This window comes from Pholis gunnellus (genome assembly GCF_910591455.1).
Source record: "Pholis gunnellus genome assembly, chromosome: 19".
Classification (NCBI taxonomy): domain Eukaryota; kingdom Metazoa; phylum Chordata; class Actinopteri; order Perciformes; family Pholidae; genus Pholis; species Pholis gunnellus.
In genome coordinates this window covers 8,892,015-8,916,158 of record NC_136546.1, presented here as the reverse complement: position 1 = coordinate 8,916,158, position 24,144 = coordinate 8,892,015, and the positions used below count along the sequence as shown (strand labels likewise).

Genomic DNA, 24,144 nt, shown 5'->3' with positions numbered 1-24,144 from the left:
GGTGTCCATCAGAGTTTGGGTTAACTGTTAAATGCAGCCTCTGCGCAATATATTCCCGAACACGAAAAATGCCGAAGTATGGAGAGAGTCACTCATACTAGTTTCCATTAGTGCTGTTTCTAATTGTGACCACTAGGTGTCACTCAGACCCAATGTTATTGTACAGAGAGGAGGAAGGGATCACATATTGTACAGCAGCTATAGATTAAAAGGACCCAAAGTCACAAACAGTATAACAGCAGGACAAATAATAAACAACGACAAATTCAGCCAGTAATAACCTTTTCTTCTTCTTCTTCATAGTTTAAAAGCACACTTGGTTCTAAGAAGTCATTTAAAATGTGCTATGGCTTTAAGGCTCCACAGACATTATGCAGTCAAATCAAATGCAGCAGCATAATCCAGGAAGCAGTTATGAAAACGAAATTAAACTACGACCACAGTTGACCAAGAAAGCTTCTCTTTCGAGTAGTAAAAGATTGATTTTGAATTGATGGAGCAGACGGAGCTCCACCTTACTCAGGATATATATTTGGTGAACGTTTAATGAGGTACTATAATGTGACTGATGTCGTACTATATACCTGAAGGCACACTAGGAATACCTTTAGAGATATTACACTGAAGTAGGCTAGTGTATTCATTCAAGCTGATACGGAACAGTAGCAGGGTTTTCATGTGCAGATGGTTCAAATCTTCCGGGACCTAATCCAAAGGAAGCCATGGACGACAGTTACTGGAGATGTGTTACCACCTGACCTCATTTCAGTCTGAACATGTGAACTTTACCTCAGTTAGAGACACATTTTCCTAGAATGAAGCCTGACATGGGCTTAAATAATGACACCTCGTCTTCCACATTCAAAAGAAAGCTTTAATTAGAAAGTTATATACACACACTGTAAAATTAAATTAAACTTTATACAAATATTAAATTACTATCTTCACACCCACTGCCATGTACAGAGGAAACAAATCAAAGCTGAAAGCATTTGAAACTAAGAATCAAGATGTGTACTTTTATAACCTGTCATTTTTCAGGGACGCAACACCGTACAACAGTGCTTCTGAATGCAAAGGTAATTTCTGTTTTTTTCTCTTCTTTTTCGATCCCATAATATTGTAATGCCTTGTAGCAAAGTAGAAGCAAAAGAATAGTGAAATATAGGTGCTTATAGGTTCATCATCATCATCATCACAGTCGCTGTAAAAGCTCGGGGAGGACAGAAGAAGAATGGACATTCTCTCAGTCGTGTCCACAACAAAAGTAAACTGATAAATACACAAAGACAGTTTTATGCATAGAATAGAAAAGAACAGAGTAAGGCCATTTGGGGAAACAGAAACTGTTGCAATATTGTAAAGCAACCAACGAGGAGGCTTAAGATTATACAAACAAAAAAAAAGAAAATGTACAAGTCTAAGGCAACATTCTGTTTGCATTAATAATGTAGCCATTGACAGTGACAGACAGCCGCAAACGCCAAACTAAAATCAGAAGAGCAGACTCTGGGTTTTTTTTCGGAAGCTTGAAAAGCAATTCTCAGGATCCTCCGGAGCCATGCTGTTTCCAGGGTTACCAGCTCAACCACCGAAATGTTTCAACTGGAGATGAAAACAGAGGATGATTTCAGACAACGCACCGTGATTCTCTCGTAACATTTCTGCACTTGGCATGAGGAGGGTGGGTGAGTGTAGGGCGGGGGCGGGGTGCTATATAAGCAAACTTTAGCATTACACTGCAACCAGTTGCAGTTGTGTCCATGACGCACTAACGTGGAGAGTCTTCAGGTTCAGAGCCAGTTCCTCTGGAGGGGATTTGTGTTTTCCAGCCATTCAGCAGAAAATGATAAATATTCTAGCCGGAGAGCAGATGAATAATACACACATTGTGTAGTGGACTCGTTGCCTGAAGGGACGCTGGTTTGTTCATGTGACTTATTCAATGCTGGGAGGGACGTTTTCCTTTGCTGAAAGACGGGGGACATTGTGAAGCCAGTCTCTGATCTGAAGAGCGGCAAGTCAGGAAATGGCTCTATCGAGGCCGACCATATGAGGACATGAGCTCTCCTGTCTGGCTGACGCACACACACACACACACACACACACACACACACACTCCCACACACACACACACACACGCAATCAGCAACTCAAAGCAAACTGAGCAACACACCAATAAATACAGGGAAGAAAACTAGACACGCACAACCCTAAAGTTTAGTCATGTGCCCCATCACCACATAGAACGTCTCCTCAGCTTTCAGACTAAAAGTGAAATGATGTCTCCTCCTCCTCCTCCTCCTCCTCCTCCAAGTAAGATGTGCAGCACGGTTCTGGAACCAAAATACCAATCATTCCCACTCATGCGACAGAAGGAGCACCTTCCAGAGAGTGGGTGCAGCTGGCAGAAAAGAAAAGGAGAGGGTCTTTTTCTTTTCATAGTTGTGATATGGTACTCGCTGCACCCTGCTTTTAGCTCTCGTGAAGTGGTTCTAGATCCCACTAATCCATATGCTAGACACCGCCCTGATACTCAGAAAGAGAGAGAGAGAGAGAGAGAGAGAGAGAGAGAGAGAGAGAGAGACAGAGAGAGAGACACACAGGGAGACAGAGAGAGAGAGAGAGAGAGGGAGACAGAGGGGGCTTCATGCTTCATTCAGAGTGCCACCGTGCTGTGACAGCAATAACTAAAAATCAACATGCAGCATTCGCAAAGCGGGCCACAAAAACTCAGCCGTCACTCACAACTTTTCAAGTACAGCGGGAAGACAATTGTGAGCGCCACAGCGTCAGGAGCGAACATCACAAGTTGGTTTTTTTCCTTGTATCCGCAGTAATCCCAGACAAGAGTCGACGTGTCTCCATTGCTAGAGCCTTCTCCGATGAAGCCTCTGTGAGCGTTGTTGTGTTATAGAGAACTACACTCTGGGAGGAGGCAAGTGTATGGTGCAAACATAATCTAAAGTACACAACCTTGAATCAGTATGTATGTTTTACATAGACATAGGATCTACAGGATTTATGCTGAGCTGGCACCACTTTATTTAGTCCGGATTGTCTTTTGATCCGGTTGCTGGGTCCAGTGGTGCTCCATCACTGCGAGTATTGGTTTGTTGGCTTTGCGCTGCATGGGGAGTAATGGCAGAAGAGGTTGCGTGGGGAACGGGGAATAGTTCTAGTCTTTTCTCTGCTGGCTGCTGAGGGGGAATCGGGATGGGGGGGGGGTAGAGTAGGTTGACAGCAACAGTCATGTCCTGGTCAGCAGTGAGAGAGAGAGAATTCGGGCTGCTGATGCTGATAGCAGGCTGGGAGGCTTCATGCTTCCTTCAGCAGGGGGATATCTGCAGGAGAACCGAACATACACGTCAGAATAGAGAAGTGGCTCTAGAGTCAGCTGTTTACCCAACACACGGTCATGTAATCCGTTACATCACATAAAACATTCCCGTGTAACTGGCCTTGATTATGTCAACCAATGGAATTACTCTTGACAGGTTTCTTCACAAGCTCTTTTGCAAAGGAGTTTAAAATAATATTGAACTGTTCACTGTTCTGTTTATTAGTACTATGGTGAAAATCACGTTACGGGTCCTTACCAAATAGGTGTACGTTCTGTGTTTATGTAAAAATCAATAATGCTGATGTCATTATCTCAAATTGGCATCGGTCGTCTGTTTGTTACAAAGGAAATGTGTGGAATAAGCGTTTTCTCTTACCGTCAGAAAAGTCGTCTGCAGAGGTGACAGAAAGCAGACTGTGCTGGTCGCTACTCTCAGAGTCTCTACGGAGAGGTAGGGGGCCCGCGCATGCACCCCCAGGGTGCTCTCTAGCCCATGATGATGAAGAGGAGGAGGAGGAGGAAGAGGGCGCCTGATGAACCAGCACCGTCTCTGCATGACGGCGGGAGGAGGAGAAGGACGACGAGGAGGACGTGGAGGGGAGACAGAAGTCTAAGTCTCTGTTGTGGCGTGTTCTGCTGGCGCCTTGGCCTCCCGCGGCTCCCTGAGGAAGACCCTCGGAGAGCACGATCGGGACCCGAGACTCTGGGGGAGCCGGAGGAGGAGGAGGAGGAGGAGAAGGAGAGGGAGGAGGACCGGAAGCGCCGCCGGGTCCACCGCTTCCGTACACGGCCTCTTCGTAGGAGGGCAGCGCCACCTGGACGCCCTCGACCATGATGGAGCTGGACTGGCCCGAGACTCCCTGCTCCCTCCTGACGGTCAGAGAGAGAGAGACGGAGAAAGAGTGAGACGGACATGTTGGAAAGAGGTGGATCACGACAGGCAGGATGCAGGCCATGTGTGTCGCAGCAGAACCGCTAAGAGGAGGTGATTAGCGTCGACTGGACAATCCTTTTATAGTGGGCTGCACTAAGCTCTCGGGCCGACAACACAATCAACAAGAGTGCCAATGAGCATTAGATCAAATCATCGAGGCCGTTTTTATCACAGAGCCGGTTACTGACGCTGACGGGATCAACTCCTACTTCTACTTTCATTTCTCAAGTATTTAAGAAATGCCAACTTGTAAAACTAGTTGTAAGGTCTTGTGCATCTTATGTGGGCAACTGTTTCTTATGAAACTACTTTCAACCCAAACTGAGCAATAGGTGTGTCCACAGAAGGAATGAAGTAATGTAGGAAACTAGAGTCTCTACTTGTAAACAGCAGAACCAACAACTGCCGGCTAGTTAGTATACCAAGTGATCTTCAATTCATTTTAGAATTCTAATATGGTGACGTTTGGTATGCATTTGGGGTGAGAACACAGTAATGTGTGTGTGTGTGTGTGTATCTTACCTGTTGTGATGGAAGGACTTGAGTTTTGGTTGTACAAGAACAAACAGCACCACTAACAGCAGGATGAGGGCCACAGAGCTAGCTGTGGACGCCACGATGGACAGAGCGGGTATACCCAGCGGAGAGCTCGGCTCCTTGTCTGACGGGCCACAAGAAGAGACGGAGAGGAAGTGAAAATGTGGTTCACATATTTCCACTTACATCAGCGAAGATATAACACAATTCAAAAAGGTGAAAGTTATCCGAGGCGGCCGGACCTTGCGTGAGTCGGCAGCTGATCTGCATGGGGCCGTCCCACTCGCCGTTCTGGCAGGTGAGGAACTTGTAGTCTCCCTTCAGAGCGTACCCCTCGTCACAGAAGTACTCGATGACGGTCTTCTGGGTGAGGCTGTGGCAGGGAGACGGGTGACAGCGGTAGCCCCCGTTCTCTGGCTCAGTGGGGGGGGAACACACTGGGAAGAGGCAGATGCGGTAGAGGTTTTAATAAGCGTCGCTGTTGTTGTGTACCCGAACATGTGCTTGCTGTTATTTCTACCTGTGGTCAGGGTTGATTCCTGTGGTTTGAATGCTCATATTGAGGGAAACTGCCCAGTGTTCCCTGCTGGATCTCAAGGACATTCCTCACTATTGGTGCAATGATACTATGTAACACTGAACTGATGCGATGTTTCAGTTTTCATGCAGTCATGTGTGTTAAGCGCACACATGCACAACCTAAGACATCAATAAAGCTGTCTTTTGAGGAAGTGAGAACATGCAATGCAAATGAATTATTCCGGTTGTAATAAATGTTTCCTATAGACAGACACATTAGGCCTCCATGTGAGCATACTTAGCAAAGAATGGCCATGCACTGCTTTATATTTCATTGAAAACAAAAAGTAAACAAAATGATGTTGTTGTGAGATTTGTTTCGTGTGTGTGTGTATTTGTGTGAGACTCGCTCACCGCTGCTTCTGACACAGCGCGGAGGCTGATGGGACCAGGCTCCAGAGCTGGTGCAAATGATGGTGGTGGTTCCATCTGCAGTGTAGCCGGGCTCGCAGCCATAAGTCAGCAGGGTGCCCGGGGGAAAGGAGCCACGGTTCGCTTCGGTCTGGTTCAGCAAGTCTCCGTGCTGCACGCCGGGGGGCCGCGCACAACCTAAAAAAAGAAAAGGTGACAAGAATAAGAATTAGCCGGCTGATAGAAGACCTTTAGGTTGGACTTATGATTGTGTACCGGCAGCAAAATTGGGATCATATTTTAATTATGTGAGGTAACAAGGTAATTATAAAAGCATGTAAGTAAACTAAGCAGCGTTACAAAACTGCCTGTAGACAGGATATGAAAGAATTTATGCAGGGATTGAAATGTATTACAGGCCTGCTGGGGCTACAAGGACAATTTGTCTCACATGTGGCCTCGTTCTTTGACGCATAATGTACCAATATTATGTCAAATAGACGGAGTATTTACGACCACTAATGGGGCTCGTTACGGCTCCATCACAACCTTGATGATTTCACTATTACAGTAATGTGGTGCTGCTGGAATATTGTGCTGTTCTATCATTACGCTGGGCTCCTCTGCAGGCAGCTGCCATCGGGTCAAACCGCTTTTGAGTTTCAAAGTTGACAGGTTGAGCTGATAATTAAAGCTCAGAAGTATTGTTACGTGAAACTACAGGCTGCATTTCACACAGAAGCGCTGTATCAACATGACGAGTTAGGTGGAGACAGCCATCACAAGGAGCTTCATATAGATCAAAATTTCTCTCCTGTTCATTAAAGTGTCTTAAATCCCAGGCCAGCACTGGGTCTATTTGTCCGGCGGTGGGACAGCATCTTCATTTACTCTGCTCCAATGACAGACCCGAGGCTCTAAGCCAGCCAATGAAGACAGTACGAGGCAGAAGACCTAAAAGATAATTGGGCTTTGATCCACCTTCCCACGCTCCATCTAGGATGTTGCAGCGTCACGCCAGCTTCTTGTGTCTGAGTGAGTGTTTCTTCTCAGTACGAGAGTATCGGAATGTGTGCTGCACTCCCACAGCTCCAAACACTGTCCACACACACACACACACACACATTTGGTGCAGCAATCTGGAGAGAGCAGAGCATCTAAATCTAGCAGGACTGACATAACATTGTAACACCTGTGTAAACATGAGACATGACAGCTTTGCTTTACTTTCAGTATTACCGATCTTAGAGAGTGGTCAACAGACTTGCCGCTTTTATTACTGCTGATCTGGATCATATGTGAAGTGGTTATGCAAGACTTTGGGCTTGGCTTCAGTGGGAATGTTTCCAATTAGAAGGCCACGGTTACATTCGCCTTTTCAATGTGACTTTTGTGATCGGATGTGCAATATCGAGACTCAGCTGTGTCGCCATGTGTCTCCACTTGATACTTCAATGCAACCAGCCTATCAGATAGTGATCAGATATATTTTGTAGGGAAAGGAGCGGCTGTAAATCGGTGCATAATTCAATTCCTAAAAATGTTTCGTTGTTTTTGCTTCTTACTCTTCCTCCCTGCAGTGTTAGTAATCAAGATGCTTTGCTGATCCGATGATATACACATTTTCCTATAAATTAAAGTCTTCAGCTGTTTTGTCATTTAAAAGCTTTTATTTTGAAGCAGCCAAATCAGGAACTGGTGGGATTTCATAAGCAGTAACTTAACAGGACTCAGCTGTGCTCCAGCCCCCGGTTTCCTCCCATCCTCGCTCTGCTCTCACTAGGAAGAGGAAGTCCCGTTCAGGGAAGGAGACTTAAGTTTGATAAATTGTCCGGATTGTGCCCACATGCTGTCCATGCCTCACTGAGATCCGAGCCACCTCAGCATGTGGTCCGGCTAATCGGATCTCAGCGCGAGAAGGAACCGATCTTAAAGCGTAAAGACATGACCGTTAATGCGTCCTGGCTTGATCGGATGAAAGACATTTGCATTGAAAAAGACAAGTGTAACCAAGGGTTCAGTTTCAACGCTTAAAAACCACATGAGCCATTAGATATGAAATAATATATTAAGTCCGTCAGGATAAGATTTATCGGTACATCTTATCTGATTCATCAAATTGAATTACACGATCAACGCTCAGTGATTTCTCCTGGTAAGGCCAAGACATCAGTACATTTAAAACATCCCCACAATAAAGAACACTAATGACCACACGGCTCGTTATTTAATCCTTTGTCGGAGTATTTATAAAATCATATTAGCCGCGGTCTGCTGCAGGGCCTTATCGCTGGCTTGACATAAACAAACACGGGCAACACTGCAAACAGCCACTTTGTCTTGCCTCGTGTGTGTGTTTAGAGATTGAGAAAGAGAGAGAGACTATTTCCACAGCAGTGCCTCCAACATCCTCTAATCTCCGGGAAGAAATGTCGCTCTAAGCTGGCAGCACAAGATTAAAAGCAAACACTCGAATGTGCGAGCGCCTACTCATCCAAACACACAGACACATTCAACACCCACAAAGACGCTCCTAGGACTGCGTTGTGCGACACCAAAGGGTGTCATATTGAATTCAGCTGGGGACAGAGCTGCTGTGTGCTCGAGATGTGTCAACACTGCTTACTACAGGTATACTATGAACTAATAGTTTACTACTAGTGCAGATATTTGGCCGGTTCTACTTTCTCTATCACAAGATACTTTGTTATAGGGCTACAACTAATTATTATGTCTCATTATATCTTCTGGATTAATCGATTCATTGTTTGGTCGATAAAATGTCAGAAAGTAGTGAAAAATGGTCATTACCCAGACGTCAAATGACTTTAATTAACTATCGTGAACGACAAGCTGAGAATAGTCACATTTGAGAAGCTGGGACCAGAGAGTCATTTAAATAACTTGAACATAAAAAACATTATTAAACATGCTGCCAGATTAATGTTTTTAAGTTAATTAATCAACTTATCATTTAGGATTTAAGATTGAATAAAGAACGTATAGCCTTATATACGGCATGTCAAATCACCCATTTAAAAACAGAATTACAACTATTTTGATGAAATCACAAAGCAAAGAATGAGATTTCGGAGTGCAGCGATTCAGCTGTGAGATGTAGAGAGCCCCATTGGCAGATCAACTGTATTGATATCGATTACAGCCACATCAAACCATCTGGTTTAATAAGATGCAACATACGCACGGTTTGTGCGTTAAAGCGGTATTAATCGTTCTCACTCAAAACACATCCCCGCTCATTCCCTCACATGCAGAAACACTATCTGCTCACCCACATGTCGGGACGCCATTGGACACCGTGAGCTGAGCAGTTGTTGGCGTAGCTGCTCGAAGGCGACTGAAGGCTCTCCGAGGAGGAGACGGTGTTAATAGAGGTGGTAAAGGTGATACATTGGTGACCCGTGGCTGGGAAGCAGCAGGGGACAAAAAAGGGCCTCAGGGGGGGGGGGGGTTTAGGACAATAGCTGCTGGCCAACCAGCCACCGTTATGATCTATCGTGGTGCGCAGGAGGCCGTCAATACAGCTGCAGAAGACAGATGAGTGGTAACAGCATTCATTAACTGACTTTGAATGGGTTTCCTTATCTGCAGGAGTGTGTCCGAAATAAAAGGCATGTGCATGCAAAGTACTTGTATTCATTTTCATACAAACAGCTATACAGCAGTGTTTTTAAATACCAAACATAATGCATGTATTTACGACATTAGGCATATAAAACAAAGGCTTCTGTCAGAGTGGAGTAAACACTGTGTGATAGGAGATAATAATGAGGGATTACTGAGACTAGAGAGCGGGCTCCAGGTGGAAGAACATGCAACATAATCTGGCTTTAACTCAAAGAGAGACAAGATGTGCAGCAGTTGCACAACTACAAAATTGGACAGGCCAGTTTCTCTTGTAGCGTCACGCAAATCCACTGTTGTTTATATCGTTGTTAAATCAATAAGGGACGGCCTTGCGCTAAGAAATAGTGACAGTTAAGCTTCACCTCGCTCTAGGGTTATTTCTTATAGAGAGATCGGGTCGCAGATGTCACTGAACTGAACCACAGAGCTAGTAAAATGTCAATTTTGAATCTCTTGGTCCTTTCGCGAAAACAAACCAGACTTCTCCTTTCTCATGCCAGGACAACCTTGTGCTGCCTGTACCAACCAGCCAGTCCCACCGTCGTAGCTCTTCAAATGCCATTCGGATCTACTGAACTTACACAAGTACCAGTGGTTAGCGTGGCGTTAAGAAATTCCACTACAAGCCTTTACCTGCCGGGAAACACACGCAGCCAGGTACTTAATTACAGTGTGTGGAAGAGCACAGTGCACCCGTATGATTTTAAATAAATACAACATCCTCGTCACTTTCAGGTCAATGTTGGCAGCAGTAATAACAACACTATAGCTGACATTAGCCGATAGATAAAACACTAAAGTGTCAGTGCGCCTCTAGGTTATGTTACTATGCTGGTCCTAATGTCGCGTTTCATTAGTTAATTACTCGACGCTTCAATCGACAGAAAAGCAATTAACAACTACTTTTCTAATCAATTCTTTGTTTCAGTCATTTTCCAAGCAAAAGAGGCCAAACATATTCTGGTTCCAGCTTCTCAAATGTGAGCATTTCTGCTTTTCTCTGTCACACGTGTTCGTAAACTGAACATCTCTGGGTTTTGGACTGTCGGTTGGACAAAAAATAATACGACACACAGCCCAAATATAGACTAGATAAGCAGAAAGGAGCACTCGAGACTTCCTTTGCACACTACATCCCCTGAGAATAGAACAACTCATTCCTAATTCAGCTGAACAAAAGGAAACAGAGACATAATATGAAAAGATAAAGACATGTTCAAAAAAAGTGGAATACGAGACAGATATATAAATATATTAAACATAAAAAAATGACACTAGTTTTGCAAATTAGCAGGAAAGAGAAAAGGTGAGGTTACAAGGGGGGGAGGGGAGAAACCGTCGGCATCGAGGAGCGCTGTGGCCCTGAGCAATTACACGGCGAAAAGAGACGTGTCGTGGCAGGTCGACCAATACTTGTGCGAGTGAGGGAGAGGCTCCATACGACAACAATGGCCGCCGTCACACACAGAACATACCGTACTGTGGGCTGGGCTGGACTCTGTTACAGGAAAGAAGGAATGCTGGTTCAGTATCCAGAGATGGGAAGAGTGGGTGAGATTAATAACCTCGCTTGTCACTCCCTTTTCCATCGCCCCTCTCAGCCCAGATTGAATATTGGCTTTGGAAAAACACACAAGAGGAAGAAAATAAAAAAATAAAAACCTGATTAAAGCACTAAGCAATGCCAGAGTGGATTTCAGCACGCCATGTTTTGAGCTTATGAGGAAGGGAATGAGTCACGGTTAAACACAAGCTGTTCTCCCACTGCTCTGATGTTAAGAGCAGGTTTTCGAGAAATGCAGAAAACAATAATGTCTAAAACACGAAGTCACAAGTGCCTCATGAAAGCTAGAGGGAAAAGGCGAGAGAGGAGAAACATACATGAATTAAAAAAATGGCGTTTTCAGGACGTGTCAAGAGATCATCCCATGTTTGCTTTCAATATCCACTGAAGACTCGACCCGTGCTTCAGATTTGTCATATAGAGTTGAATAAAGGTCAAACTATTTAGAAATCTTCTGGGCACACGACTGTAAGCTGATCAAAGAGCTTAATTGCTAAAAGGTTGGAGAGAACCTCCATGTAGTGTGGGAGGACAAGGCCCGGACAGAGCGGCCGTGAGGCGGGTCGCTAATCCCGACATCCAGCGCCTTGAGGCAGTGCCGAAGGAGACTCAGGCTATAGGGGGGGGGGGGGGGGGGGGCGTTAAAATCCCATGCCTTCCTCCGATGTGCCTGCCTGGCTGTGAATATCTCCCTTTCTCCGTCTGTTACGGATGGCAATCGCCTGCTAAGCGCTACAAGGGGGGGGGGGGGGGGGATTGAGGAAAACAGGGGTGCGGGGGGTGGGGCTTTTAGCCCTCTTTGCTCAGGCAAATTAAAATTGTAATTATCCTCTATTACAAGCTGGGAGCGCTCTTACGCAGATCAGATACTGATGACTTGTGCAGCCAGCTGTTTGGCTGCTCTATAGAACAATAGGCCATAAAAGAGGGTGTGTTTTCCAGTGTGTGTCAAGAAGCAGGGGAATGTGTGTGTATGTGTGTGTGTATGTGTGTGTGCTAAAGGGGGAGTTGTGTGTTGGATTAAAGCTAAACACCAAGAGGATGATGATGCTCTCTTTGGCCTGGTAAATATGTTTTGTTCCTTTGTAAGCCTCTCGTCGAGTCCTCTGTTGCTTTTGATGATGTCGCTGTCGTTTTTGGGCCAAGGGTGTTTTTGTTTTTTTGCCACGTTCCCGTCTCTCCCGCTAATCCGTGGGATTTTTAGCCAAGCTGTTGTTATTAGAGTGCAGTACATTTGGAGCAGAGCCCACAGAGGGGAGGTGTTGGAATGAATAGGAGGAGGGGTCACAACTCATTGCTGCCATCAGTGGACAGTAGTTGCTGAAAAGCGATTATTTTTTGCCTTTATTGGACAGCTGACGGGGTAGTTGAGGACAGGAAATGGGGAGAGGAGAGAGGGGAATGCAACAAAGGAAGTACAGTAGGAAATTAAAAACAAAAACAGAAATGATTCACCGGTAAAAGACTGGTTTAATAGAATAGTTTCAGATTTATGATATTCAACTGAATATATTTGGGGTTTGGACATTTGAAGACATCACCATGGGCTCTGGAACTTGACATTTCATCGTCAATAAACAATTAAATAATAGAAACATCTGTCGGTGTAGCGCAATACAGTTCAATAGCACCACAAACTACAGCCTTCAACATTATCATTCAGGTGAGTCAACACTTCATGGAGGCAGGATTTACTTCAGGACTGTTGCATTAGACTGCAGTAGTTTTAGATCGGTGCACCGAATAAACAGGCAACTGAGTGCATGAGGAACACGGCCATTGAAAACATGTTTTAAATCATTCCGAGTGCACTTTCCAAAACCCAAAGGTGACGACAACAGCCCAAAAACCCCAAAGATATCCAATTTCCAGTAAAATGACACAGAGGAAAGCAGAATGTGGTGCAAATGACACATCTGGGTTAACGTGGTCTCCCGAGTCCTAAAATATAAAGTGACTAGATTGGTGTGTAGTCTGATAGAAGATCCAACATTTGACAGTTTAAGTCTCACCTCAACTATTCCAGTGACAGTGAAACTATAAATTATTACAAACTGCAACATTTGAGAGCAAACTTCCTGCACTCACTTTCGTTCTTTCACACATTCATACGAACATCACAGATGAGCTTTCAGCGAGAGACACTTCACACAGGATGAGGTGACACAACTCGCTGCACGCCGACCTGGGTGAGTGACACGGGACGCTTAATGTCTGGGTGAGCGATACCAGCAGTGTCATATTCTACAGTGGGTGAGCGAGAAGTCGTCATGCTGTAACACACACACACACACACACACACACACACACACACACACACACACACACACACACACACACACACACACACACACACACACACACACACACACACACACACACACCAGCGGCCCAACTCATTTCTGCTTTCATATATGTTGTCCTCTTACACAACAGCTGGTAACTGACTTAAGTAGAAAACTGAAGCAGATTTTGTATAGCAAGGGGAAAGGTTATGGGAAAGAAAATGGGCAAAAAAACAGCTTCTAAAAAGTGGACTTGTGATACTGTAGGGCAGAAATAATGCAGAAGAAAGCTGAAACCACAAAAGCATTAACCCCCTTTTTTTTCTCCCCAAAAGTGCCGTTGTTCCATCTCCAGGGCCTCTGGGGGCAGGTGGAGGGACCTAACTGAGGAGGATGGGGGGAGGAGGTGGAGGAGGATGAAGAACAGGGAGGCAGTGCTGGCACATTTATATAATAGCCCGAGTACACACAGATATAGGCGGACACTTTACCCACTATGCTTAGTGTAGGTTGCAAGTTGCAAAGGGGGGGGTGGTTAGGGGGTTAGACAGAGCAGTGACCAACAATGTGATTTCCACAGTAAACCGGAGGTTTGCCAGAAAACATGAGTCAAACATCTGCGGGCTTCCAAAAGAGAATTTCCAGAGAACTTAGCTGTCCACTCGCCTCTTCCTGCAGCTGCAACACACCGCAACACACACACACACACACATACACACACACAAGATACACCCAGGGTGAAGGAAGTCTCTAAACAGACAGAAACATCCTCACTCTCCCCACCCATTCCTCCCGTGCTGCTGCAATGCATTCAGAGAAGCCACGTGTGCTGCGTTTACACCCCATTGTCCCGGGACGGGGCACAGTGACAGATTTAAGCAGCATGCCTCCAAATGGGACAACAGAAAACTTTGCATTTGAAGGGTTAAATATGCATGAGAGGCCAAAGTGGGCAACGGGGGTGGGGGTGGGGGGGGGTTATCACCATTGTGTGACCCTCTTTTCAACCCCTAACATCCAAGCACACACACACGCACACACACTTTGCCCTCCAGTAACAGATGGGTGGATGTTAGCGAAGGTGAACAGTGAGCTCCCCCTTCTCTCCTCTATCACCCTCACTGTTGAGGACAGCTGGGAGGCAGACATTCCTTCTTCTCAGCTTTCAGAGGAAAACAAAAGAGTGTGTGGGACCCCTCCTACAAGCACGTGCATGTGTTCAGACACACAGACACACACACAAAAACTGTCAATGTAACTGTGGGCTGATCATATTTCGGCAGCTTGGACGAGCCAGCAGATGTATATAGGAGCTGAGCCTGGGACATTTGTTGAAGGTGAAAGTCGGGGAGATAATCCCAAACCTGCTTACCAGGGCTGGCACGCTGATATAGTGGTAGAAAAAGTGAAGGGAGGGCAGTTTTAAGTCTGTCGAGAGTTGTAATAGTGTGGGTATTTTTTATTTTTTAAACGCAGTGAGACTAGGCTTAGTCTGCAGCTGGGGTTTCTTTTCTGGCAAATCGCATCTGTACCTGCGTGCTTGCGTTTGTACTGTGTACAGGTTCGCTGCAAAAGCACAGCACATACTGTCCTACAGGCAACACAACAACAGGGAGGGAACTTTAAATGGAGCAGTCATGCTGCAGCGAGCAGGAAGATTTATAATGGGATTAAGGAAACTTGATTGTGGTGATTTATCCCCGTAAGAGACAAAGAGGCAGCGGGGGAGAAAAAAAATGAAAACTGAGACGTTGTCCCACGCTTTGCATTACATCCCCCATGATTCAACAATGCAGCCACTGTTATCGTCACCCTAATACAGTCCAAGTGAACTTCAATAGAGCAACTGCTCCAGCAAGTCACCAAGAGGGCGAACAAATGGCAAGCAAGTGAATAACCTCTTTAACGCATGCCGACTGCTCCGCTGGGAGAAGTGGAATGCTGTTTGTCGTCAACAGTGGGTTCTTACACGCCAACAGGCTGTGTGTTTAGTAGAAAGTAAAGTCACCTCAATATACACTTCAGAGTACTGAAGACAGCTACCGATCTCCTCAAAGGGAAGCCAATCAAAGGACATACTTTCCAAAGTTAAGTTCAGATACAGCCAAGTGTGTTTATATTGTTGCTCAGGCTGTCCTGGGGACAACCCGGCCTTTTTCCCCGATATATCGTATCGGCTCTATACTTTAAAGCCTGATCCTGAACCTTTGTGTGCTCTGGTTATAGCAACTGCTGCTCCCAATGAACACCAATGAGAGCATGTGAACAGCACAAAATAGCAGTCAGCGATTTAAATTCACACATCAGCGTTAATTAGCAAGATGCTAAATATTAAGTTGGATGTGGACGTACCCACTTACTGGCATCACTACGTTAGTTCTACTGAAAACAGTACTGCTGGGATTAGCAACAGCCTCGACCTGCATGTGGCAGAGACTAAACTTTACCCCCAAATATATTGAGTTCCTGGGAAACTATATTAGCCTGAAGTATAAACAAAGTGAGATACATCAACACTCCTCAGTAACTTGGACCTGTGCGAGTGTGAAAGGAAGCACAGCACGATAAACAGACACTGAATACTGAAATAAATGTGGCGACTTAGAAGTCGTCAAGCATCGAGTCAACAAATACGTCACAAGCTATTTTCAACTGTGCGATGTAACTACAAATAATCTAAAATCGGTGACTCAAGCCCATCTACGGTTCCAAACAGTGGCTTCATCTGACACACACAAACACAAGCTGTTAGAGAGAACATGTTTGAAAAAGCTGAAAGGATTAGCATTTCAACAGACCATTTATGAAATGCAGCTTTGATAATTGTTTCAGTTAATTATCAATTAAAAACACAAAATATTTGCAGATTGCAGCTTTGCAAATGCTAAAGCTTTCCCCATTTATTTCGTTATTACATTTTTTTATTGAATATACATTCAAAGCTTATCTTCTTAAATCTACAGATCTGTACAAATAAATACAGGTGAGACATACATGCACGCTTCTCATAAACCCTGACACAATTATCCAAATAGACTCCAGTGTAGCCTCTACAAAGACCGTCGCCATTTGGCTGCTGCTTGCTACAGAGAGCCGGTTACAGATGATGTAATAAGGACAGAGGGCATTAGAGTGGAGCTAAGCCAACTGGCCACTAAACATCCCAACACTCCATCTAATGGACTGGTTTCACGTTGGGTTGGGACTAGACAGAACAAAACAGGAACTAATGAGCGGTAGGCAGGAAGTACTGAATGTTCATTTGGACGTCCTAGGATGTATAATGTGTGTAACCTTTAGTCTGACAGATTTTGACAGTGCCAAAAGGGTGTAGAGATGCCACGCTTTAAGTGAGGAGCCAGACTCCAGCCTACGATTCAGTAACTACTATCCCTCACAGCTTCGTTGGCTTTCTAATTCTGCCGATTGCATTCCCGCTTCAGAAATCACAAAGCGATGTTCATCTGTGATGATTATCTTGAACAAAACGTGTAAGTATCAAAAACTTGTGACAATCCAATAATCCAAAATGGAAAATAACTCATCGGCTGTTTGTCGAGGGAACCCGTGCGATGCTAAACTTCCGAATCAGACAGCGACGATGAAGCCGTTTCTGCTGAAACGCACTCAGTTAAAGAGAAACAGCTGTTCGGCACATCCACCCATAACAACATGAAACACGGATGCAGCCCGGCCCCTCGACCTCAGATCAAAATCAGATCAAGTGGTTTACTTTATTTTACAGCCCGAGACCGGCGGTGTTTGAGTAGCCTACACGTTCCTTTATACGCTATTTAGCAAGTAAACTAGAAGACGTTTTGACGAGAGCTTCTGACAAAGCTAAAGTTAGAAGCTAAAAGCTGAGTCAACAGATTAAGGGCTTGTGCGTGTGATGCCGTACAGTGTTGCCACATTTCCCAACGTCTCGTTACAGCTGCGGCACGTTGAGGCCTGTTCGTATGCGTATCCACTCTGTACTTCCATGTGCATTCCTAGCAGGAGAGAAGCACGCTAACCGGGAACATGTCGGTCCAGATGTGACAGTTGCTGCCCTCGACCGAGTTGTTGTGCTAAACACGACGGCCTTGCAGGCAGATAAAAAGGAAAGCACAGTAAAGGAGCTTTACTTTAGTAGTTGCTGTCTCACCGGAGCATTTCTGCTGGGTTGGAGTTGTAATTTCTGTGTTAAGATAGTGCTACTGCAAGCCAAAAATATACTGCTGCTTCACATTAAAAGCATAGAAGCGGCATGAAAGCTTTTATTGTGAAGCAGGCTACAGTGAGAGCAGCTTTATTCGTCAGCAAGGTTAGCGAAGAAATGCCACCTCCTTGATCTATAAGGCTGTCTTTCTGAGCCTTCTGTCAGCTTAGGGCGTTACATTTTCCCAGTGATATTACAGTTTTTTTCAATTGCTAACAAGCAGTGTTCAATACTGAAACCACATGTTCAAAACTCTTCACACATTCAGCGACACACAAGTGTCTACGGACCAAACTGTGAATCATTTTTCATTGCTTTCAGACAAAATGCATTCAATCACTACATTTTTCAAAATTCACAAACACTTTTGTCATTCATACTCCACAAACTGCAAAAAACTATGTATTTGCAGGACATTTTTCATATGCTAACACACTGCTTTCAAAACTGATAAAAGCACATTCAAATCAGAATGATGGCAAATTTCAAACATTTCTGCAGTAATTATTTTGAAATATAGAAAATGAATGAAAATGAAATAATAATCATTCCAAGCTAATTGCAATTTCAGCTCAAAGCCAGCCCAGGTGTCTTGCTTTAGTCTAATTACTATGTTTCAGTAAAAGGGGATAGCTTGGAACTGATTTTGTTTGGAAATATGGATCACAGAAGACAGGTTGGTGGGGAAAGAGGAGTGGTACGAGGGAGAGTGCGTGGAGGACAAAGGAGAGGAAGACCAAGAGCGGTGATATCGGATGAAATAAGGGCCACAATTATTGACCATGTTGTAAACCATGGTCTCACTTTGAGAGAGGCCGGTCTAAGGGTGCAACCTAATCTGCCCCGCTCAACAGTTGCGTCAATACTGTAATACAAATTTTCCGGCAAAACAACAGGTGAGATGATACATATTACAGTACAGTACAATATGTCTAAATTTCAAAATAAATTTCACAAATAAAGTACTATATTAAAAAAAGAAAAAATATTTCTGATTCATTCTTGTTACATACGTATGCTTTAGTACATTCAATAAATTAAAAATCTGTGATTCCATATTGAAATACTGTTTATGTGAAAATTCATTCTAACTAAATAAAAGTTCATAATTTATGTAATGCTCCCTGTTGCTAGTGTTTTTTAGGTCAGTGTGTTCTGAGTGACATGCATGTTTTCTGAATGAGAATTTGTTGCCAGTGATTGGTGGAACGAGCTTATTTTGAGACATGTATGAAGTGTTTTGTTGGTCTGAGTGAGTTTTGGAGGTTAGATTAACTGTTTGGCCAAAATGAATCTCGGTAATGCAGACTGTATGAAGAGTTTTGAAAATGTGGTTTCAGTATTGAACACTGCTTGTTAGCAATTGAAAAAAACTGTAAAAGGGAAATGACAAAAGCCACAGAAAGCTGGTTCGATGAATGAACCTCAAGCCTTCAAATTGTCATCAAGATATCACCAATTGGTTAGAAAAGCATTCATGGCGGACCTGCGTCACGACCTGGTTGCTCACAGTCTGACACAGCGTGGATGCCTCAAACGTTGTGCGGGCATGTGTGTAGGAAGCTCGGTGCCTTATGTGTAAGCAGGTGAACTTGTTTGAACAGGATGCTGCTGTTGAATAATGGTGTAACGAAGAAAAATCAGCCCACACTGTTTCAGTGGGCCTGAAAAACACACATGAAAGCGGAGAGGAAAGAAAACAAGACAAAAACAAAGAAAATGGGAGACAGAACAGAGTGAAAATGAAAAAAAAAGAGATTAACATGAATCTGTCTTTGGCACGATTTTAAGAAGACGGCTTGTCAATGGGAATACAAAACTTAAAAAAAAAAAAGAAAGAAAGTACAAAGATGGTTGAAAACAGAATGAAAGAGTGAAGACAAAAACGAAACAAAAAAAAATGAATAAAAGACTGAAAGAACTGAAGCAAATGCAACAGAAGACAGGAGAGGCTGGGGGATATATTTAGCAGCTCATTAGTCAGAGATGTCCTCTACTCAGCAGGCTGGTCCCTCAGATGAGGCCCTTTGGAAATCATTATGACTGCCTGCTGCTTCAGACAACCACACACATTTCACAGAAAAACAATTTACAAACTGCCTCTCTCCCCCCCCCCCCCCAGCCTTAATGAAGCTTCAAAATAATCCTCGAGTTCTGCAGAGAGACCCCAGAAACAAAGCTTTAAACAATGCAAAGTAGCATGGTGTTTTTAATAATAGCTGCATGGGGTTTTTTATCATTACAGTCACTGCATTAGCATGACAAATAACCAGTGAGAGTGTGGCTTTTGAATGCTCCGTATATCGCAACTTGTACGTTATCATATTCCACCCGTTTGCTGCCAGTGCTACCGCTTCCTACTTCGACATTCATTAACCTTTACGATGCTTCACCTTTCACCAGAGGAGAAGTAACAAGATGGTGATCAGCGCACTGCACGCACAACTAACCCAACCAAGAATATCTGTATCCGACATGAGATACCGTCACCCCAAACACAAATAAAACGAATGAAATGACAATCAAAAAGAAGCTGACACTAATCTTGGCCATCTGGGATGTTCACCAAGTAATCGACCTGCCCGTTCAACCCACCACAGTCTGGAGAGTATTAGAAGGAGTACTTCTTTGTCTAAGGTTCCCTTGCGGGCCCGGTTGGGTGGGTGAGCCGTTAAATGACGCTGGGTGATAGCAGAGAGTGATGGCTCAAGTGATAAACACACAGGTAGTGAAAGGCTGATGGATTTCGACCAGACTGCCTCTAATGGCCGGAGCCTTTAAGAGAGAGAGACAGAGAGAGATAGAGAAGAACAGAAACACCGTTCAAAAGTGACTGTGCAGTGCTCAATATACTCTCTCTCTCTCTCTGAGAGTTAGCAGTCCTAATTGCAGACTGGTGATCTATTGGAGCGGCAGCTTGCTGTGGTTTGGCCTGTGGTTTCCAACCCCCCCCCCCCCAAAAGCCCTCTTTGTTCTCACATTTCAGAAAAGGAGTCGGTAGCCAGCGACGGATTGCTTTACTCCTGCCTGCCTTCAAACTGCCTCGCTAACAGGACTTCAGGGGACTATTCTGAACAGTTAATTGCACAGGACCCATCGTTTCCCTCCCTCGGGCGGCACTGTTTGTACACACAGCCGATCTAGCGAACTTTGTGCGAGGGCTGGCCATCAACAGTGTGACACACACACAGACACGCACGCACACGCACGCACACGCACGCACACACACACACGCACACACACGCACACACACACACGCACACGCACGCACACCATTTTGTTTGGCTACAGAAAGCAACACGTTTCAAAGACTATACAGCTGTTTGAAGATGCCTGAAGTAGGCCAAGGCTCATTCAGATATTTTTCCTCTGTGGTCGGAGCAATGACGCTATGCTAGCCACTGGAGTCTACTCTGTTATTAAAAAAAAAAAAGAAAAAGAAAGGGGGGGGGGGGGGGTTGTTGAGTCTTTTTCCTTGAGCTTGACTTTCGAGAAAACACCCTCATGTCCTTGAGTTGGTCCGATACACGTGATGCAAGACCTGCCAAAACAAAGGGATCTGTATGTACACTGGGCCTTCAACCAGGTGGAGAAAAAGTGTATTCAACTCGAGCCAAGAACGGACAACAATCGATTGTCAAAAACAAACACAAATCCCAGAGGAAATAAGAAGGGCAGCTCTCTGCTCCGTCTCTGGCCGTCCTCCCCCTGCTCTTGACTTTACCCTATGACTCCACTTTTTCTTCCAGGCCGGGGGGAAAGCCATTTCCCGTTCTCACACATGTACATACATAAGACGTCGGCACCACACAGAGCCCACAGCAGGCCTGCTTGTGGGAGTCTTCTGCTCCTCGCCGGCACTCTCCTGTAATAGCTTTAACTCCACTCCAGAAGACAATGGAGTTTTTTAGACGGAGTCGTTTATCCGTTTAAGTGGACCCACAAGGACGGTCAGAGTCCTCTTTTTTTTGCCTCCTGACATATAACGCTGTTAGAGCAGAAAAACACGGCGTGTGATCCATGTGAATAGACCCTGTGGCGCTCAGAGTTCCCATCTTTATTACTATGTCAGTTCTGACTCACTGTCTAGGTCCGCTTCCCCTGAAACAAACCACAAAAGGCTCACTGTGAGGCACTGACACCATATTAGGAACTGAGCTCTATGAGGCCAACATTAGTGGGGATGTCAGATACACTCAGAAAAGACAAGTAATGTTTGCACTGTGCCCTGAAAACTCCTCCAGACTGTTGCCATTTATCTTGTGCATACACAAAACCCAGAGTGCCGCTTTGTTGCTGTGTTTGTTTACTGGCACCCTGCTTGAAAGCAGAGGATATTTTGCTCAGCATGCTGCTACTTCTGGAAAAATGTACGCGATCATTAACACAGGTCATACATTGTAACCACAAGCACAAATTTAAGCCATTTACATGAGCTAAGCAGCTACTCCGCTGGTAATCTTGTTTACATTGAACAGCTGAACAACAGATAAGAAAGACACGGCTCGGACCGTGATTGGTTCTATAAATACCTCTGCTCCAAAAGGCTTTGTGACTTCTCCCTAACTGAGCATATTGACAGGTACACAAAAGGGAAGCCATCAATACGGAAGCTCAAAGCTGTTCCTTTCTTTGTTAAAGACACCAAACAATCATGAGCGAAGAGGCGCTCAACCGTTGCCGTCTTTCATCCTGTCTCTCCATCTTATTTCCCATCACTTAAAAGGTAAAAAAAAAAAAAAAGAATCGAAAATAGGAGTTTGTTGCCGCTCGGTGTCATCTCTGGTGTTTAGAGCTTTGGCTCTAGTATGCAAATGCTGCAGAGTATATATTCTAAGTCTCCATTTCTATTCATACAGCACGCTACTCTTTGTATGAGTCTGGAATCAGCCTGTCAGCATTGATAACATTTCATATTCATGAAATTTTCCAGAGCAATCGCCATCCCTGGAACACGCCAAGGGATCACCTCTGTGAATTATGTATGCCGAGCAGGGGAGGGAGGCCGGCCAGTGGACAGAACTGATAACATGATGAGTACCTTACCTTTATGGTAATAGTTCTAATTATAGATTATATTTCATACTTCCATGTTGTAAATGCTGAAATACCCTTATTTGTTGTTTTAGTATTGCAATGGCTGAAATGGTATGTTGTCATACATCCCATTCATGCTGTTTGTATTCATATATTCTTATCAATAAGCATTAAATTGTCATCCTTTGTTGTGCGGTCTTTTTCTAAATCTTCCATTCCTCAACACAAGCAGCTTGTGATGTGTGATTAAATATTTAGGTTCACACTACACTGACTGAATTCTGAATTCCCTCATCAGATATCTGAAGTTATGTACTCAATCATAAGCAACCGGTTATGGAAGTGGTTGTAAATAATTACGTGCTTTTTTTTAATATATAAAACTATATTTGTTTAATACAGGAGAGCAAATATCAGGAGCGTTTTAAGACCCAGAACTGTGAGTCAGCCTGAATGCTGCACTATAAGGAAGTGATTATGTCACAAATGCACTTGACACTTTGACAACACCCAAAGCTAACCTTTGTATTGTTGAACGCTCACTCAAAGCACCGTCTGGAATTTTCCATTGCGTGCTTGAAATCTAGGTTAACGAGAACACGAGATACTACAGGTATCGATAAGAAAAACAAAATAAATATATAACAAATGTCCAGGCAGATGTCTTCAAGCATTCAACGAGATAGCAGGTCTATAGGCATTTAAACATGCCAGTGGAAACAGTCCTAGTGATGGAGTCTGGAGACCCTCCTGTCATTTTACATCAGCTGACTGGCAGTCTGAAAGGCACAGGTGCATCATGGGTACTGGAAAAGAAGAAACGTGTCCCTATGTAATGCACCAACTGTCATGAACATGGTGGATACAGGGTCCGTCTTTTGACACTGAATCATGTGATTTCATCATGTGATATGTATAAGATCCACAAGTAACCAGAGTATGTGGAGCACACACACGGAAAGATACACACACATATACACACAAATACAGTACACAGAGCACGTGGGTTGTATGTGTGTTGGATGCAGAACGTGAGTGTGATACCAGCCCCTCTGGGCTCCACATGAATCATGTGTATTACATAAGAGTTAGAGAGAGAGAGAGATGATACACTCGGGATCAGCAGTGCCCTCCCCCTGTCCATCCGCCCGTCTCTCACAGACCGCTAATCCTTTCTTTGCCGTTTCTCTCACACATTCCTTTATTTAAAGGCATTAGAGAGAAAGTTGATCAATTAAAGCTTTAAAAACATCCCAAAGCCTTAAACCACCCCTCGCACACATTTACTTATTCACACATACACAGTCTGCCTCCACTCTGTGGCAAGGACATCTGGCACATTTCACAAGCTGGCTATGTGAGAGGAGTGTGTGTGTGTGTGTGTGTGTGTGTTTGTGTGGGGGGAGGGGGACTGGAACATTGGATAGCTGAAGTGAAAGGAAAGCTGGCACAAGTGAAGGGTTCAACGAGTACATGCCATTAACATTGTATTCCTTAAGAAAGAAACTAAAAAAGTGCACAAGCTCTATAGGTCCTGTGGAGGCTGTGTTACCCATGTTTACTTTTTTTCCAAGTGTCAACCAAATTAAAAAAAATATAAATATTTGTGGGGCAATAAACAAAGCTTGCTCGTAGAGGTGTAACGGACCACTGGTCCGTCCGGAT

General features: G+C 44.3%; 1 protein-coding gene across 1 annotated transcript in view; it reads right to left on the bottom strand.

Annotated features, from left to right (window-relative positions):
• Positions 1 to 860: 860 nt before the first annotated feature.
• The window catches only part of susd6 (sushi domain containing 6), a 30,339-nt gene continuing 7,055 nt past the window's right edge, over positions 861 to 24,144 (bottom strand). The window contains exons 3-7 of the mRNA XM_079180232.1: positions 5,748 to 5,942; positions 5,057 to 5,251; positions 4,800 to 4,938; positions 3,720 to 4,213; positions 861 to 3,344 (exon numbers count right to left, since the gene is read on the bottom strand). Coding sequence (XP_079036358.1) covers positions 3,319 to 3,344; positions 3,720 to 4,213; positions 4,800 to 4,938; positions 5,057 to 5,251; positions 5,748 to 5,942 — 1,049 coding nt within the window. The 3' untranslated portion in view covers positions 861 to 3,318. The remainder of the gene's footprint in view (positions 3,345 to 3,719; positions 4,214 to 4,799; positions 4,939 to 5,056; positions 5,252 to 5,747; positions 5,943 to 24,144) is intronic.